At 45.8% G+C, this 19,980-nt stretch overlaps 1 protein-coding gene across 3 annotated transcripts in view; it reads left to right on the top strand.

Moving 5' to 3' along the window:
- Positions 1–15,830, top strand: part of LOC146174618 (USP6 N-terminal-like protein) — a 96,623-nt gene extending 80,793 nt beyond the window's left edge. For 2 of the 3 annotated variants that reach the window (XM_084583782.1, XM_084583784.1), the window contains 2 exons: positions 1,281–1,669; positions 6,698–15,830. In XM_084583782.1, coding sequence (XP_084439908.1) covers positions 1,281–1,626 — 346 coding nt within the window. In that variant the 3' untranslated portion in view covers positions 1,627–1,669; positions 6,698–15,830. Of the gene's footprint in view, positions 1–1,280; positions 1,670–6,697 lie in introns of those variants that run through there. The other variant, XM_084583783.1, reaches the window with a different exon arrangement.
- The last annotated feature ends 4,150 nt before the right edge of the window (positions 15,831–19,980 follow it).

Raw genomic sequence — 19,980 nt, 5'->3', positions numbered from 1 at the left:
TATGCCCATGTCATGGTGTTGAAGCTTTGGACTTCATCTTTGATGGCATCATCGTTATGGAAGTGCCTTCTGGTGAAATGTTCTCTCGGTTGACTGGAGACATGGGTGTGAACATTATTATGGAGAAGGCCTACGCTCTTTCTTGGCAGTTTTCTTCTCCCGTTTCGAGTGCCTCTTTGAGTTGCTTTAGCTTTCCACAGTATGCGCCTGTCGATGTTAATTGTGGCACCAGCAGTCTTGACTTTGACCAGCAGTGACTTTGACCCTTTCGATCCCAAAACACAGTCATCATGACTTTGCTTGCAGACTGTGTTGTCTTTCATTTTCAGGGTATTAACAAAGAGAAATGCCGCCACTCACGTTATTGCTGTTTAATCTTGGGTGTGAAGTGGAACTCGCATGATTTGTCTCCCGTATCATTTGAATCCAAAAAGTTGTCCCTTTAGCGTGCGTAGTGCCAAAGAAATTCGTGGGAAAAGTCTGCCTATTACCATTCCCTGTCTGCTGTGGAAATTCGTGGGACCTGTCTTGTGCATATCTTCAGATATTCAAACCTCTCGATCAAAATTTTAAGAATGGTGCTTCAAGGAACCTCAAAGACTAAAATGCAGAGATCGAGACTGATCCTTCTACCTTGATACGTGATTTGTTCAACTCCTGTGACAGTCTCGTTGGAAATTACGGACTAGCTGTAGTTCTCAACACTACTCGCAAGTGTTTTTGGCATCCATGCATGAGCCCTCTTACACTGTGCGAGTGGGCGATAATAGTGGATAGATTAGACACATTTTGTGGCAAAAGAATGAATAACTGAGTTAATTTGGTGCCTGTTGGTAATATCAAGCAAGAAGCTTCATCACAAATGGGTGCCCAGCCAAGACTGAGTGTCTCAGTGGGCTCAATGATGGCTTGTTTGGAAGAGGGGAAGCAATGGACACAACATTGCAACCAGCAGCCACGCGAACAGTTTCCATGCGGTCGCAGCACTTTAGAGGCCCTACTTTTGAGATTATCCTCACAGTATAAATAGCACGTACGGCTGAATTCGGCATGACTTGCAACAAGCAACATATGCTTGGCGCTGCCTTCACTAAAACAGAGAGCTAGGATATGGACCTAGTGGGATTTGGGCATCTAGCTTTCAGTTGAGCTTTCTGCGGTAGGTATCGCTTTGCAGCCTTTTGCAATGAAGCTGGAATGTTGCAGGTTATACTGAGCACGACTGTATGACCACTGTCGACAACATGCCTTACTGATCTCTTGACCGTGTTCCCCACCAGCGTGGCAGCGGCCGACGGGGGCAGTCCACCAGAGGCCACCGGGGAGGCGGTGCGCATCTATGTGCCATACCACGGGGCCAGCACCACCGCCACCACCACTGTCAGCACAGATAAGGAGTCGCCCACCACAGTGACGCCAGCAACGGTGGCCAATGGTGATGTGACACCCACCAACCAGGACCCCAACAAGATCACCATCCATGTCGACTTGCATCACTACTCCTCCGCCTCTGCGGCACCACCCTCAGTGGCGGTAACCAATGCCTGCTGCGACGGTGGAGACGGCACGCTGCGGCACAGTGCGGGCAACTCCACCTTCCACCAAGTCACCACCACAGACCTCTAGGGGCGGCTCTGGGTGCAAACCAGTGCACCACTGGGACCACAGTGTGAGTGTGTGCCATGCAATCAGCCTGTTCTTGCCACCAAGCAATGGCCTCACATGGGCCATTCCTTGCCGGAACTCATCGCTTGTTGCTGAAAAACGGTTCCGGGTGATTTGTCTTGCTTGGTATTGCTCAACTTCTAGTAGCAGTAGGAGGATCTTTTACGTTATGATGCATGTAATTTGTTAAGATGCCAGCATCAGGGAATCTCAGCATATTTGTTAAGAGGATGCACTGACTAGTCTTTAGCAAGTGCTGGGATGCACACTGGATTGAGCATCATCTAGCAGTAAAGTGGCGGACATCTGATCTCGGCTTCTATTCAACCCTTTGAGGGTTTTTACCATAAACGTACAGCTGCGGTTTTTTGTCCCGCAAAGTCTTTGCCGTACCGATACTGTTTCAATCCTCCATTTGAAATTTCGCGCCCTAATGACGATACATGCTCACTGGGAAGTGCTGCCACCTCCTAGGAATTACAAGAAACGCTTGAAATTTATTGTGCTGCCTTCTTGTGAGGATAAGCAGAAGTGATTCCTAACTGTAGTGTGTTGCCCGGTCTGTGGCAACGCCTCCCTTTTGCAGTTTCGGTTTCGCCACATGATCAAAACGGATGCGCAAAACTTGATTTCTATCTTTATGTGCGCTTCCGAGAAGGGGATAAACAGATTCCTAGCTGCTGCTTGTTGCCCAGTCTGCGGCAACGCCCATGCATTGTTTGCAAGCCCTTGTAAACTTACCCTTTAGCCCCGCATCTCTTCTTAAGGAACACTGTTGTAGGAGGGCTGCATACACCAATAAGTTGGGCCTCTTTGATAACTTTCATTTTTAGAGTGAAGGCTATTATACTTCATTGCCAAAGCTGAAAAAGCTAATGGATCCATATAGTTTTCGGGACATAAGGCCATCACGTCACGGCCGCCCCGCCGGGGTGGCGCAGTGGTTACGGCGCTCGACTACTGTTCCCAAGGACGCGGGATCGAATCCCGGCCTCGGCGGCCGCTTTTCGATGGAGGCGAAAAGCAAGGCGCCCGTGTGCTGTGCGATGTCAGCGCACGTTAAAGAACCCCAGGTGGTCGAAATTTCCGGAGTCCTCCACTACGGCGTCTCTCATAGCCTGAGTTGCTTTGGGACGTTAAACCCCACAAACCAACCAACCAACCATCACGTCACGGCCGAGTTGGTGGGCGCTGCCAACTTGGGCTTCATTACTGAGGTGGACGGGTGAGATCAGAAACCAGCCTTCTATGATCTTTGGATCCAAAGTTGAACATGCTGCCCATAGGCAGTGGAGATATGTTTGTTTGTCTTGGTTCAAGCACTTCACTGCCACCCCCGAGATAACTTGCGAGATCCCACACGCACACACCCCTGCTTCTCCCGAGTGTACTTGGCCTTTTTACCTCACTCCCTGCCTCACCCGATACTTCTCTTGTAAAAAGAAATACATATTGTGGATATGCCGCGCTATCTTTGGAGAGGCCGCATAAACACACAGAACATTTAGGGGGGGGGGGATTTCAAACAACAGATGAAGCAGATGTTTCTCTATGTGCACCATTAGCATCACCACTGCACTACCTCCATCATCTCCCTCAGCAACGCAGCCATGGCGAGTCAGTGCGCCAGGTGTGTACATGGTTTGGTGGACGAATAAATTCAAATACTGTTGCCGAATTCTGACTCGGATGAATATGATAACATGAAGCAGTCCAGCTACTAAATGGCTTGTCGAGTGAAGACAGCAATGCCCCTGCTGCCTAACAATCCGAGCAAGAAGAGGAAACTCAATGAGCAAAAAATTAGCTCTGGTTTAGCTTGTGGTTAAACCTGGAGTTATGCAAGAGCTATCTGCATGGCTACGCTTAGGTTCGGCTCGAAAGTAAAGACATGGATTTTGCACACAGTAGTTTACTCTATGGTTTCAGGTTTATTTATGCCATAGGGGGCACTTTTGACTATTACAGTGCAATGAGACGAAAGCCTCTATCTCACGGTGGTCCGAAGTCCTCCACTACAGCACTTCTTTCCTTCTGTTTGCACTCCCACCTTCGTGATGATGCAATAGCGTAAGCTACCAGTCAACATATAGAGCCCCGCTTTAACCGAGCCGTATAACCATGCGTGCGTGGCCTAGGGATAACGTGGATGAAATTGGGTCCCGGCAGACTGATTCTGATATCACCCTTCCATATGAAAGGAGAGGCCCATATGAACGCGCCTGCGTGGCGTAGGGATAATATCAATGCAAGGGTTTTGGCAGGCTTATTCTGATATCATTCTCCTGTATGAAAGGAGAGACCCGAGCTGACAGCTCCTGCCAAACGTAATGTCAGGAAGCCCTACGTCTAGTAGTGCTCAGCCATGTCAGCTGCCAGCTGCCGCCTCCCACGACTTCTTCTTTCTTCGCACTTCAGGCAGGCACAAACAGGCACGGCAAAATGGCGAGACTGTGACCAATGTAGACAAAAAATGTTCACATGCCATGCAGAGCATCATAGTGTATTACCAGCACAAAATTTCTATGAAACTAACGTACATAAAAACAAGCCGAGCCAACATTTAAAAAAATATAAAAGCGGCAGGGAGTGAGAAGTTATCTGGAAAAAAGCCTGCCGTGAAAGGGTTGATATCTGTGTCACTCATGGCAACCTGGACAGTGTTGGTAGATGCGAATTGTTGTTAGATACACAGTGTTGACAGATGCTCAATGTTGCTGGATGCTCAGTGCCGCTAGATGCCTGGTGCAGTGTCTCCGAATGCTCAGTGTTTGAAATGTTGATGCCAAAATTCCTACATGCAGCGTGGTCTCAACACAAGCTGTCACAGGAGGAAAACGGAGGCATTTTCATAGCATCTGTACAAAAAAAAAAAAAAAAAAACTGGTAGTCAGTGTAGCGGGTACATTTATTGATCAAATATGTTTATTGTTCACATGCCTGAAGATTTCTGAAGTATGTACCCTCAAGCTCATGTCATGGTGCTAGTTTTGAAACTGCGAAAGACCAAAGCTGCCAGATTTATGTATGTACAGTTCAACCTGGATATATCGAACCCGGATATATCGAATTTTGGTTATATCGAACTCACGGAATATCCCCTTGAAAATTCCATGTAAAAGTATAGGAAAGCCGCTTCATATATCGAACTCAGTTTCACCGGTCGTTCGATATATCGAACTCCGCACCACGCACTGGAAAGTGTGCCTTCCCCAAAGACGATCACATCACCCTTGGCCGATTGCCGCGTGACGTTTTCAAGCCACGCGTGGAAGGAATGAGAGGGGACAGTTCGGCTAGGGCAGCGCCGCGCCCTTTCCCCAAAGGCGCGCATCTGCGGTTATCGTTTCCCGCGCGCCAGCACGCGACGTTTGCAAGCCACGTGCGTGAATGAACCAGAGAGAACCAGTGGGAACAAGAGGGGAAAAACACGATAGAGCGAAGCGCAAGGGTGTGCCCATTCTTTTGCCGAGCTATCTCTCTCTTTCCTCTTTCCCGGCCCTTTTTCGCAGTAGCACGCACTACGCATGCGCCAATCCAGCTCAGCCCCTTTTCAGACAGAACGTCGGACGCTTTCTGCGGCGTGTGTTGCGAACCCTCTGCGCGCGGCAGCTCGGCTGAGGCTATGGCGCCTGCGGAAGTTAACAAACGGCAGATCTATTTTTTTTTTTTTTTGCAAGAGTCGTTTGCTTTTATCGTTTTGCTGGTTGTGCTGTACGCGCAGCATAGCGTAAGATATAACGTTACGAAGCGGCTTTTTTTTTGTGTGTGTGGGAGCCGTTTATCCTTGCATGTATAAATCAACGAAAGCACGCGGTCAGCTGCGATCATGACACCGGCTTTTTTTAGCATTTTTCGCTTCAAACAGCATTTGCAGCCACTTTATCACGCTTTCCAATGATTTTGTGGCAGCAGACTAGCCCGCTCCAAGCGCAGCGTGATAAATCGAACCACGCTTGTGAAAGCAAGCCATCACGGGCAGTCTGCCAAGTTCGCTCCCCGCCGCAGCAGGAGCTATCAAAAGATAAACGCGCCGCGACGTTATCGCTGCACAGCATCTTGGCACGCTGCCAAGAAATGAGCTGTGGATGAGACGACCGGAACAGAGTGAGACATGCAAGCGATAACGCTGGCAATTTCTGCTGCGGCGACACAGAAACCTTGTTAAGAGCTGCCGCGGTGGCTGGTACGGCAGAGGGACGCGGTTCCAACAAGTTGGAAATTTTTTTGCTCTATCGCTGCCGCTCGTCGCTGAGATCGCTTGCATGTGAGCGAGCTGGCCTTAACGCTTTTTTTTCTTCCAAATTCTCGAGTGCAAAAGGTGGAGGGTGGGTTCATTATGTGAGTGAGTTGATTACGCGACAAATACGGTATCGTTTTTTCGCATCGTAAGTGCCGTCCCAAGCCGATTTCTGTACATCGAATTATCGATACATCGAACTATTTCGCGATCCCCTTCGAGTTCAATATATCCGGGTTAGACTATATTAAAAAAAATGTTCGCAAGTTGGCCAGTCCTGTCTATCAGTGCTGGAGTGTCATTTCACATGAATGAAATACCCTCACCGAAATTCCTTGCGGGTCTTGTGAATCTCATTGTATCGGGATTTGGTTGTACTTCACATACAGAGAAACATGACTCAGAAAACTGTGTGCTGATGAAGACAGTTTAACAATAAAATTAACTTTCCAAAACTCATTGGCTGTCGTGCAAACATAACAGTGCAGCCAACATCTTCTGCATCTACAGAACAATTCAGAAACCATGGCTTCAATATTTTTCATTACTTTAGATGGCCATCACGTGCATATTAAATATGAATGAAACTCCCCATTTGTGACGTGAATGGAGATGCCTATCTTGGCTCTGGCCTCATATATGTCATTCATTCACTATGTGGACTAGGATGGGCTAACGAAGCTGTGCCCTTTATTGCAGCAGTTTGCCGAAATCATTCGTAATTCTCTTTGTCTCCCTGCGTCTCTTGGCAGTCAGATATGCTGATAGCATCTTCTGTCCTTCGTTTTGCAGAATTTGTCTAAACGGCTCAGGAAATGGAAGATGCGGTGTCCTCCTCTCTGGTTCCGCATCGCTTCAGAGATCTTCCGTGGAAGCAACAGGGATTCAGCGCACCAGTTCCCATATCTGGCCAAGGTGGCCAGCGGAGCTGTCCCTTCCCGTCGTCAAGATCAGCCCTGTGTCGATGCCGGTTGGCAGCTGACATCCGTGAATGATGTGGTGTCACTGCCTTCACCAGCTTCGTCTCCAGTCGTGCCCGTCTTTTGCAACAGGCGTTGGTCAAATGAAAAGCCATGCATGCATCACACAGATACAGGGCGAACACACAATGGAAGAGAGGCAGACATGCGCAGGACGTTGGCAGCGGCTGTTTAAGATGCGTGCAATGCCCTTGGCATGACTTGTCAAAAGAGACATGGAAAACCTGGGAATGTGGGATGTGTTTTTTAGCAACAAATAAATTGTGCACGCAGAGCCTAGTCTTTTCGTACAGAATCCTCGTTAACTCTAGTTCCCCTTGTGCTTTCCTGCACTCGTCTGTGTCTCATCCATTGCGCGTAGTACAGTGTGGCAAGGAGGGGGGGGGGGGGGGGGAGTAAAGCAGTTTGTGGGCAGCATACCAGCAGCTGCTTTGTGTTAAACCATCGTCAAGTGTTTCATTGCCAGAGCCGCCACCCTGCCACTTAAAGCTCTGTTTAGCCTGTGACAGCTCCTGTGGGGACTTGCATTAGGCCTGTGATGGCTGGTGTGGGGACTTGAATTTGGCCTGTGGCAGCACATGTGGGGACTTGCATTGGGCCTTTGATGGCTCGTATGGGGACTTATCCTGGTAAACATGACGAAATGGAATGTTTCGAAACACAATTGAAACGGACTGGAAACCAAGTGGAACCGATCATTTTCCATTTGGCCATGCTTAACTGGGTGACACTGTGGAATTGGTCACCTTGGCTGTTGACTGCTTGCAAACTGGACCATTGGCACTGCACGGTTTATCACTTGGGTTAGCTGGAATGTTTACAGGGAGGGGTTGACATTACGGGTCGCACTCCAGTCACTCGGGCCAGGGTTGGCTCATGTTTTCTCTGTTTATTTTTTTGTTTGAGTGACTCGTTTTTATACTCGTTGCAACGTGGGTTCGTTCATTCTGGCTGGTGAGAAAAACAAGGCCTCTGCGGCACAAAAATTCAGTGCAGTTTTCATTTAAGAAAGTTGCTTTTTCAAACCGTAGTGCTTTGCCATGTGTTCATTTTGACATGGGTCTTCCTGAACACACTTTCTTCATCTTGACAGCAGTAGCATGTTGCTGCAGTTATTCAGCCTAAATTTCATCTCATTTAACCACACTACTGTTACCGCCATCTTGCCTTGTTTGTTTTATGTTAAATTTCACCATCCACAATTACTGTTACCGCCATCTTGCCTTGTTTGTTTTATGTTAAATTTCACCATCCACAATATTTGTGGAGAAAAAAAAACACTGAACTGGGTTTTCCTGTTGTGTGTGCACTCTGACAATTTGTTTGCATCGTTCGATGTTTTTTTTTTTTTTTTTTCCTTGGGGACTGTTCTCGAGCGCCTGTGCTGATATCGACCCTCTACTCCGACGCTGCAGAGTTAGCTGAACAAGCAGGTTGCGATCATCTGGACTGAGCAGGCATTTGCCGTAAATTTGTGCCTGGCCTCACGGTTTCTTTCTGTCTCGAGCTTCTTTCTTGTGCCAAATCATTTTTTGTTTGTTTGTTTTTGTGTCAATACCTTTTTTTTAATGTGTATGTTGATGAATGCTCTCGTCTGTGTAGACGAATTATGTTTACTTATTTCCCCCGCCAACCGGCCGCCTTCTGCAAAGAATATGGTTGTTAATGATGCAAGGCTCTCATCTTGGCTGGGAGTAGTCTTGTCACCAGTGCATTTGCTCAATGCTACTGAGAAGGAGTCCCTTGCTTGCTGCTCCATATCTTTGATTCGACCACTCTCAAGTCAGTGTGGGTAGGGGAAAGTGAAAGGCAGTATCGGAAGGTTTTGTGGGAATTAATGATTTCCATTTCAAAAAGTGACCACTTCAAAAAGCGAAAAGGAAATTCAAGTGTAAATCTTGGCACAGTAAATTGCAGCGAGGGAATACACGTAGCATGTACGAGAGAATACAGTTGCATGTAGTTACATGCATGTAACTGGGCCTTGTTTCAGAGTAGTATCATCAAAAACAAAATGGCCATGCTAGTAGAACTGTATGTCAGCATCTTCCAAAGAGCCAATCTAGGTGCTCTATATTGTCCGATGATGAAATGTCTTCTTTCTTTTCTTCTTTTTTTTGGTAATTGCCAAGGATAAAAACTTACTTCAAAATCCTGCGCACAAAAGGCCGAGGCAAGCACCACAATAACTGAAAGAGATGAACAACATCCAGCATCAAAGTGAGCCTTGTGAAACCAGGGTGCAGATTAGCTGGCAGCCTAGCCATCTGTGAGGAGGTCTGTTTGCCCAATATGGCTGCATGCAGGTGGCTTGCACCTAGGGTATTGAGCTTACACGTTGACATGAGAGTTGACTGTTTTCATTGTGGCAGCCATGTTTGCCATTTTCTTTGCACTTGTTTCTGGCTGGTGTGGCTTCTTCGTCAATTTGTTTTTTTATGGTTGGTTTGATGTCGTCATTACTGTTTGTATTTTTGTGGCTGGTTTGATGTCTTTGTTGACCTTTTTGTTTTTTAAATACTCCTGCCCTGGAAGGGAGTCAATGTAGGCTTTTTCGTCCTCCTTTCGTTTTAGTTTTCTGCCTCTGTGCAACAAATACTTGCGGGCCGCCTTGTTTCCCCCACTATGCAGTTTTGTTTCCCCACTATGCAGCAGCTAGTCGTTTCTGGGGGTGTGGTTTCCATGTTGGCGGTTGAAGGTTACCTTGTATCTCAGCATCATGCATACGTGAAAGTTGCAGCTAAGGAAAAGCAGAGGTAGGATGTGGGGATCGTAGTGGCATATCTTCGGTACTTGAAAGCCTTTTTCAAACTCATGGGTGCAGACTAGCTCGAGTGGAGGTGTTCTGCGGTCTGATGGGCCCTCCCATCAAGAAGCAGGATAAGGCTTTTGACGATTTCCTGTTCTTGTGTCCATGTGCGTTTCGTGCTGCCCAATTCAATGTAGTCGTTGACCAATTGGTCTGAGCCAGACTTCTGATCTATCAGGCCATTACATAATGCCGCAAAGACAGATTGGGAGATGGAGAGGAGTTTGAAAAAGCATGTCAGGGAGTTACTTTGAGCAAAAACGTGTTGGGTTTTACTTTTGTTACAGGTTAGGTTTGGGGCTTACCACACCAGTTTGAAAAAGGTTAGAGTGCTAGTTAGTAGTTAAGCTTGAGGCAAGGCAATGCATTGTGTAAGCACAAACTTATCAAAGCGAGGCTCGTGCAGTCACCCTGAATGCCGGGGCCACTTGCGCTTGGGTAATGAGAAGGGGCCCGTTGTACTTCATTGAAAATGTTGGGAGTACTTTGTCGATGGTTGATGGGGGAAGAATGGAGACATATCTGGAGGGTGTAGCTAGAAAGACACCCATTATTTTGTCTGGCACGTACTTAACCACGGCGCCTGTCAGCCATGTACAGCTCGTAGAAATGGAGTTAGCGTGCTCCTTGTGTTTGTACCTAGCTCCGGTTGTTAATGCTTACGTGGCAGAGGGACGTAAATTACGTTGGTAACATTAAGGACGATGTTGGCTGCCCTTGCAGTGCCGCAGCACATACCATTGCTGGAGGCAGTGTGGAGTGAAGTCTCGCAGCTTCTGCACCAGCATGTTTCTTCACATGGGGATGCTGCAAGGGCGGGCCTGGAGTTCCTCGCATTCAATGCTTTGCATGTCACGAGAAGCAGAGGCCTCAGTAGATGAGCAGCTTCACTGTTCTTGAAGCACGCAGTCGTTGGGAGCTCTCAGTAAGGAGCGAATGCAGAAGGTTTACCCATTCCTGTTGCACTAGCAGGTGCTTTGCGAGCTCTTGACAGGGTGGAGCCAGGTTATTGGATATGTACCTTGCAAGTCATAAGAGTGCTTGCCGCTTATACACACACCACTCGACCCTGACTCGAAACTAGCTTACCTACAAGGCACCCTGGAAGGTGAGGTCAGCTGTCGCCACTGCAGCTTGCTCCATTTAAGGAAGACTCTGGTGCGCTCCTCACGTTTGCTTTGCTTATTCCTATGGAATTATGTTGCAGGTAGTGTCCTCCTAGTTTCTCTCGTGGGCTTAGAAAAGACCATGCGAGAAGCTTCGTTGGCAGGAATGCCAGATGCTGGGAAAGCATTTCAGGTGGTCTGATATGAATGGCATACTACATACTGAGCAATAAGAGCCGTTGCCCAGCTAGGTGTACCAAGCAGTGTATGAGGGCTGCAGCTTGGCTAATGCGGTGAGCTACCCTCAAAGAAATCCCCTGAATGTGAGAGCATCAACCTCCCTCCGACGCAGGCCCTCATTTTTAACGAAGGGTTCGTACTGATCCTGCCACGAGTTCAAATCTGTCGAGCCTGTCAATTCTCGAGCCCATGCTATGCCTAGCTGCCATAGCATTGGCAGCCGTGAGCATTGGTCATCCTTGTTTTCCTGACACTGTTAAATGTCCCCCACATGTCCGTGACCATTGCAGCACTTGGAAGGGCTGTATAACCACCCAGTCGAAAGACCTATTGGAATAGGCCGTAATACACAAAATCAAATGGGTTCAGCCCTTGGACTGGTGAACAATTTTCTGTAGTTTCCAGTAGCACTTTGAACTTTTTCATTCGACCGTTAAACAGAGTCCCATATTGTGTTAAGTTCCACAGTGCTCTTTAGGCATTAAGATCAGAATAATACCGAAACTTTCCCTTCTGATGTAGGCACATCTTCATCTAAAGCATTTTCTGCAGTATTCATTGTTCAGCTTGTGCCGCAACACATGAAAAAGCTCAGCAAGCATGCTTTGTTTCAGCTTCTCAGTGGAAAGATTAAATAAAAACACTGGCGAGCCGCTGAGTGCTAAATCCATCGCACATGCGCGCACATTTCTTGCTCACACTGTATGTGCATGTTCATGACCTCTAGCCTCTCAACTGACCTGCTTACACGGATGCCCTCCTGGCAATAGTAGTCGGACTGCAGCCTGTGTGCATACTGGCATGCATCGAATAACAATGCTGTCCCCTTACAGCCAGTGTGAGCCCCCAGCAGCCAGCCAAACCACACTTGCAGAATGTCGTACCTTCACTGGAGGAAAAGAAACTAAGATGGGCAGTGTTAAATTTTTGGGTTTTTTTTTTCACCACTTGCATTAGCTGGAGGCCCTGTTACCTATTTTATTTTTATAGAAGGGCCATGGGGGGGGTGATTATAAATGAACCTCTACAAACATGAAATTTCATAAAGAAGGCCAGCTTTCTTCTCTCCTAGATGAAAATTCTAACTGATCAAATAGGCTTAAGGCACAATTTTCAGTTGACTCTGGTTGGTTCCCGGTTAACTCCAACTGGAACTCAACTGCCAAAGTACTGGGTTTAACCACGAACTGTTCCCTAAATCAATTTCATCGGTTGGAAGTTCTACTTTGGCTGCCAGTAAGTTTGAAGCAGGTGAGGGACTGCTGCAAAGGATGGGAGTTATTACGCACATCACTGAGATCATTGAGATAAAAATTTACGTTTATGCTGAAAGGATCACCACTCTGAGACCATGCACAGCACGGGTGAGGCTTTACTTCTAGCCTGATCTCTGACGTACACTCCAGTTGTGCAGTGAGCAGGATTTCTTTTTAATATGCCACAAGTGGGAAACTTTAGGAGCAAAGCTTTAGGCAAATGCAGCATCAAAATGATAAAAGTCATCTTAACTAAACTTTGGACGCAGGAGAAATGCTGAGAGTGCACTTCCTTACTGCTAGTTCAGATGCCAGGACCAACGAGAAAAGCAGCGGCAAGAGGGAGCGTACGAATCTCGGAGCTATGAACTGCGCTGCATTTATCAATTTTGAAATTGGCAGTGCTCCCGTGAGATGCACGGCAACTTTTTTCAAAGCTGAATAATTGTTTAAAGCAAGTGTGGTGAACATTGTGCTGGCAGGGTGCTCGAACGGCTCTTTAGCTTTACACAGAGAGATAACGACAATCTGTTTGGTAAGCTGTATGTCCTTTGGGTGTCCTAGTGCAGTTTCTAGAAGTCTTCATTGCGGACTGTCTTTTCTTTGATGATGATCGAGACTTGGTCTTCAGTAGAGGTATATTCTGCTGACAGAGCTCTTTGCTCTGCGCATGCTGGAGGTGATCCTTTGCCTCTGTGAATTGCATGTGGAGACTTTGGAAAAGGCACTCTGTGGAGGCAAATTTAGCCTTCAATCTCTCAGTACAGTCGGGTTGTCACTTATATTCCCGAAAGGCTCGCGTGATAGCTACAAGGCTCATCACAGCAGAGCAGCCTCTGAGTCATGAAGCAAATAAGTGTTACTCTGTGTCATGCCTGCCTCATCCTGGCAGGTGCCTGCTGCGACACCTTTAGCTCATAAAGTTTCCTCAGCTCCAGCAGCATCTTTTAAAGCGTTTGAGTGTTTTCTTAGTTTGTGCTGTATATATATATATATACATACATATGTGTGTGTTTGGTCTCTAGAGGTAGGGGCTGTTCCTGCCCCCAAGTTTAAGCTTCGGTCATGAGTGTAGGTTGAAGGTATGGCCACGCAATACTTCTATCTCTCTAATCCCTCCCAAGCAAACGTCCTCTCAGAGGGCGAGCAGCACGACGGCATGGTAAGTGTGGTGGCCCGGGCAAAGACACCATACCCTCGGTGGCCGCAAATGAGCCGAGTCTAGTGATGCGGTAGTCCAGAGGGTGCCAGGTGTGTCTGTACTCAATGAGCGTGCCAGTGGCACGGGCGGTCTTAGCCTGGTTTAAGTGGCTGAGCAACTCTCAGACGTCGTAAGGTGCATCCGGCCATCAGTGCTGATGCCTGTGTACAGTAATAACTGCTTGCCTAGTCGAAAAGGACCTATTGGAAGCTCCAGAACACATTGGAATCATTTGGATTTCCAACCGGTTCCAGTTGAGCGTATGTAATTTCCAACGGGTCGTTTTTAACTGGGAGATGTTGCATCACCAGCGACAGTAAACAGCAGGCCCATTTTGTACGCACACTTGACTGCACAATCTATTTATTTATTCTTCCTCCGAGTGCTTTGCCAAAAAGATGCTTTGGTTCTCTGTTGAACTTGCTAGGTCTTATGTTGGTGTCATGTCTGTGCCATTCGTCATGAGCATCATGGCAGCACCTTGTTTCAATTGTCATGGGATCTGCTTGAGTGCCGTTTCAGCTCCAACTTTAAACTTATTTCAGTGTCTAACTACGGGCCGCCCATATAGCACCCACTACCATTGCGGATTAATTTGTAGTCTCATGGGAACAGTGCATTTCCTGTGTGGGGAAACTAGTGTTATGGGAAACTTATGCTCGACACACTTATGCTCGACACTGGTGACATGCTGCGTTATGATTTGTTTTTAGGTCACAGCATTTGAGAGTTGTAGTTCTCGCAGAGCTACTTTCATTTTGCAGCTGGGAATGTGACTCTAGCAATACTTTGAGAGTGCCACCCGAGTGCATGTTGTAGCAATGGGTACCAAAACCAGCATTCGGACCAAGTCTGTTGCTGCCTATGGTCTTGACACTGGCAATACCACCTGGCCTCTCACAGGTGTCGCGTAAACCACGTAACCTTCCGTGCATAAACTAATAGTCGCCATTCATGTTGTTACGTGAACAAGGAAAATATCTGATGGGCATTGAAACTCCTGTGGATGTCAGTTATAAACATCTATGGGACGTCCAAGCGAGCTTTAATGCCAATTATATAATAATGCACGCACAAAATGGCTGGGCTGTGTTTTGTTATTTTGGATTGTGATTTCAGGGCACATGAAAGCGATGTGTTTGCAATAAGTGTGTTGAACTTTCTGTGTATGTATTGCTGCAAATGGAGCAGCTGCCGTAATCGCACACCGCATGTACACCGGCCGATTGACAGATACCGTTTTGGTTGCATGCGGCATGCATGCATAGTTGCCAGAGCAGTGTTACTGTTGGCGCCTTGCATCTTTCTGCCCAGAGCTGCCTGGCTCTCTCTCTCCATTCAATCCTTTCTGCTATTTGTGCCTGCGATATGTGTATCTTACAGTACCCTTGTGTGACTCTTGTGTATAGCTTCACTCTGTAGACCTGTACATAATGCTATGGACTGATCAATGCCAACTTATATAGAATTGCTTAGAAGGGGGCCCAATTGCGTCTATGTGCACATTCCATTTTTGGTACAGGGCTGCAGAGTTCTCAACCCGACTGCCATTTGTGGTGATGGAATGCTGGGCACAAGATGGGCTTTGCCCACAACTTTATAGCAATGTGCGTAATGTTTCTTCGGGATTTATTTTCTTTCATCTTCCTCTTTCATTCTTTTTTCTTGGCCTCATGAACTTGGACACATCATGGCACTCGCTGCTCCAAAAGTGTAGCTGACTTCCACTCAGAGTAACATGTCAGTGCGTAGTAGTAAATTTGTGGGGCAAACAGAGATGATGTTTAACACTGTGTGATATCAATAACACTGGAGGAAATCAGCATGTTGGAGCTTAAATTTGATCTTAGTCATTTTATTTGTGCACAAATTGCTTTTGCTTATTTCTACCTTTCTACCGTTCCTATGAAGCCCCCATGTTAGGTGGTCGAGACCGCATTGAGAATTTAATGGTTTGAGGAAGCACTTTGTGTTGGAGGTCATATATGGGCTGTATTATCGACATATTTAGGAGCACAAAAAATTGACATGTTCAGGCAAGGTGTTCTGTGGTGCATATTGTTTGACAGGCACATGCACACAATTGCAAAGCCATCTGTGCCTAGCGGCTCGGAATGTGTATGCGATCAGTGGACGCCATTTGAGGGATGTTTTTGTTTTTTTTTCTTGTCTGATGGCCTGTGTTTGTCCTTTAATTAACTCGAACTCGGATGGACAGTCGAATACAAACGGGAGCTTTATGTGTGTGCTGTAGATAACAAGTGAAGAATTCTCTATACATAAATGTATATGTAGAACCTTTTGGTACTAAATAAATTAATTTTTATAATGATTGTGCACTTGGTATATATCTACATCTGCTTCCTTCCAGCCAAGGGTTATAAACGGTATGCAGGCTTGTCTAGGAACAAAACCGTGAGCAATGTGTTTTTTTTTCTTCCCGCAAGATTTGTAAATTGAAATTGTGAGAAATAGAATGCAGAGTCAAATAATTAGAATTTGGTTGATTAAAACTCAAACAGGAGTTTCCTTTCTCACGACACTGCTTCAGGTCAGCAGACTTGAGCAGCATAACATATTGTCCAGGGCTGAAGATGTTGTGCCCTGTAAATTTCTGTCGACCATTTATAGTGGTTGATACCCTCTGTTAAAGAACGGACCGATGGGCTCAGAACTCCAATTGATGCTTAGCAGATTAAGAGTAAAGGTGAACAAGCTTGTCTTCAACCACAGAAGGTAGCTAGATGCTACTGGTTAATCCAGTTGTACACCACGCGAGTGCAACCAGCTATTCCCTTGCATTGAGAATGTCTCACAGCCCGAGTCATTTTGGGGGAGCTTGCACAGGAACAAGGTGCTGCATAATTAAGGCTTGAGGGGGATATCTGAGCGATCACTTGCCATGTCGAAACAAGACCAATAAATTTTCAGTTGCATTCAACCTTTGTTCTTATACTCGGCCTTGGCCACCACTCCATGTATAGGAAGTGTCTGGCAAAAGACTCGTTTAAAATTAATTACAGCCAGTGAACCAAAATTGTGACATCTGTTTCAATTATTGTGAATCTGCTGCAATGTCTTTCGATACAGATAATTGGAATATTGTTTGCTATACTGCAAGCCAGCAAAGGTTCTATTAAAAAGAAGCAATATACAGCAAAGAGTTTTCATTACTCTTCATTATTGCGATTTTTCCAAAATTCAGGTTTTCAGGATTTGCATTGGTATATTCTAGCATGCTAGCATGTTGTACATCACTGTTAATGCCTCATAAAACACCCGGTTTTGTAATTTTTCATGGTGTATCATATTGATCATTTAAATAGTTGACAGATTTTGTTAATGCTAAAGTGTGACCAATTCAGCAATGTTTTGAAAACCTAGAATTGCAGTCACTGAATACCCAAAGATGCTAGTAGTATCTGTACATTACTGTTATGAACACTCATAATACACTTTCTTGGCGCAGTAACTGAACTACCTTTTTTCTGTGCATTGTTGCGAGAGTTCTCCATCTTGGTGAGGCGATAACAATGCTGTTCCACTGACTTTGCCACGCTGCCATAAATGCAAATCTGTTTTCTGCCTCCGTATATTTCAGCGTGAAGGCAAGTTTGGGGATGAAAACTAGGCAGGCCTGTGCACATACTGAAATTTTTTGATGCGAGTGCAGTTTTGATATGGAAAAAATGCCTTTGAATGTTGGCTAATAGTATGTGTGTTCACTAGAGAACAACTTTCAGAAAAATGTAACCAGGTCAACGCTGTTGGCATTACTTTTTCTCAACTGAGACAAACAAAGCTAGACTGACTGAGCACCATAAAAAGAAAACCTGCAATGTGGTTACTTAAAATGAATACATAAATTGACACATGGCTGGCAGTAATGAAAAAACAAGCCTTCATATTCTGAACTTCAAAGTACCAAAATAAAAATGAACTATCCAGAGGTCAAGTTGTAAAGTGGCTCAGGAATGATGTTGCAATGCAAAAAAGGATGAAAGACATAGGAAAAGTATACAGAAGTGCCTGTCACAGGTGGCCTTCTTATGTGCCTCATTCTTTTTGCACCCATCATAAACCACTACCAATGTGTGTACATTCTTGCCCTGCTTCATAGTAACACCCCCGCTATTTCACTCTATCGCTCAAAAAAAAAAACTGTGTAAAAACAGGAGAGGTACTCAAGCTCTGCCGCATTAAGTAAGGGAAAGGAGGGAGTCAAAGAGAGAAAGAGCGGAAGTGGAGCTGTAGTGGAGGGCTACGGAGAAATTTCATCCCCTGGGGGGGATCTTTAACGTGCACTGACATCGCACAGCACATGGACGCCTCTCCGTTTCGCTGCCATCGAAATGTGGCCGCCGCCGTCGGGATCAAACTCAGGTACTCCGGTTCAGTAGCCCTGTGCCGTACTCGCTGAGCCACGGCGACCCGTCGAGACGGTACACCAGACAAGCCGCTCGCACAGCCAGAGCCACAACACGATTAACAGGTCCTGTCTGCTGGTCCTTTTGCTGATCCTCATTTGTAATCACTTTCAAGCCAATCACTAGTCCTTTAATTTGTGCCACTGTTATTTCGCATGTACCGATTAGCATTCATTTGTCAGCTAGCACACTATGTGAAACATGACCCATCTACCACCTGCATGCCCATGATTTTCTGCACGCTAGGCTGACAGCACTGCCAATGCCTCCAGGGTTTCGTGGGCCCTTAATGCTGCAGAATCGTAGCGCAAAATTATAGTGACGGCAGTTAGGAGGCTTCATGTAGCAAAAACAGAAAACAACCCGTGATGAACACACAGTTTTGTCATGCTGAGAGAACAGTCTAAGTACAAGCAAGAGGAATGCATGGGGAATTTGTTTTATCTCCAGAATGTGTCTTCATGGGGCTGGCTTCCAACCTACACTTAACTCGATAATACCTCACAGATTTGCAAATTCATACCATCCGAAATTTGTATCCAACACGAACGAAATCCACGTATACAGAAGCATGGGAAATGAATTCACACAGATCAGTTTAGAGCCGACTAGATTTATTTATGGCTGTGTGGGCACTGCACACTGCACCCTGTGCACACAACCATATACAGCTGTGCAACACCATTGTGGCATCGGCAATATTGCCGGCAGTGCTTACTGCTCAGAGGCAATCACGGCTCATGCATTTGTATCATCCATAGTAGTGTTCGTTTAACTGGTTTCCAAAAGTTTCCAATTAGTACCACTTGGTTCCCACTGAGTTTCAGATGGAACAAACTAGAACCAATCAAACATGCTCCTGGGAGCATGTTTGGAATAACTGAAATTCTGCACATTAAATTGTGCCAAAACTACTCTGGCTACAGAATTTTGCAAGCTGCTTTACAAACTGGTGTCATCCTAAATTTATATGACCCATGTTCAAATCATTTTCCCCTCCCACCTCCTAGTAGTATCATTAGTGCCACACTTTCAGCACGATTGCACGCTTTTTGCTGGCCAGGTTCCTTGGTTGTGCCACAACACCAGACTGCATTTGTCATAACTATAGGTATGGTCAGTCAATAAATATACCACGGTCTAAGTTGCTAAAGAAAGCTGGCAGAAAGATCCCAATTTATCAATGATAATATACAGTGAAAATTTCAGTATACCCGTCTACATAACTCTGGCCATCTGAAAAATTCCCTTTTCATGACTTTCAGTGGCTGAAGGTTTACCTTGGGTTCGTTGATGCACAATCCATAGCAAATCAACACAATTTATATTTGTGTGCATAGATGCACAGTCGGAGGTGATCAGCTGCAAAGGCACGATATACAATTCTGCTTTCCATTGCAATTGTGCAAATGGAAACCGTAATGAAAAATGTGCATGAAAGACATAAGCAAATAGAGCACAGCTACTGCAGTTCACATCCAGTCTGGCAATGTTTAATGCCGGCATAATTCAGATTTGGGTCGGCAGTTTTTCTCCAGTCAGCAATTTTTTAAACACTTCTACAATCATGCTGAATTTCCATAGTTTTCATGTTTTTCATATCTTTTAACCCAATCCCCAGCAGTGTTGACACGGAGCTATGCAAAACAACTTATCTAGATTGCAGAGAGTAAGTTCAAAGCTGTAGTCAATAGTATTTTCAACTGCCATACACCGGAAATATTCACAAGCCTATTGCCTTTAACCCTGTATTACTTCGTAACAATAGAGAGCCTAGAGAAAGGTTATCAACATTATCAGGTACATCAACCCAATTTGCACCAGCGCCCTTCAGTGATTAACAGCTATTGGGGCAGAAAATGTGTAAGGGCCTGGCGCAGGTATCAGGCAACTTGAAAACACTAAAGTTAATCACTCTGCAGTCCAACATATACTCATTAGCATACAGTCATAAGCTGCCACTATGTAAAATACACCCGATATAGATAGCTTTGCTTTAAGTACTATGAATATGCTTATGTGGCACAGGACAGGTAGCATGTCCGGCTCGGAGCCA

This window comes from Amblyomma maculatum, chromosome 11 (genome assembly GCF_055883805.1).
Source record: "Amblyomma maculatum isolate TAMU_Amacu chromosome 11, ASM5588380v1, whole genome shotgun sequence".
In the NCBI taxonomy this organism is placed as follows: Eukaryota; Metazoa; Arthropoda; class Arachnida; order Ixodida; family Ixodidae; genus Amblyomma; species Amblyomma maculatum.
This window is presented reverse-complemented; position numbering and strand designations above follow the sequence as displayed.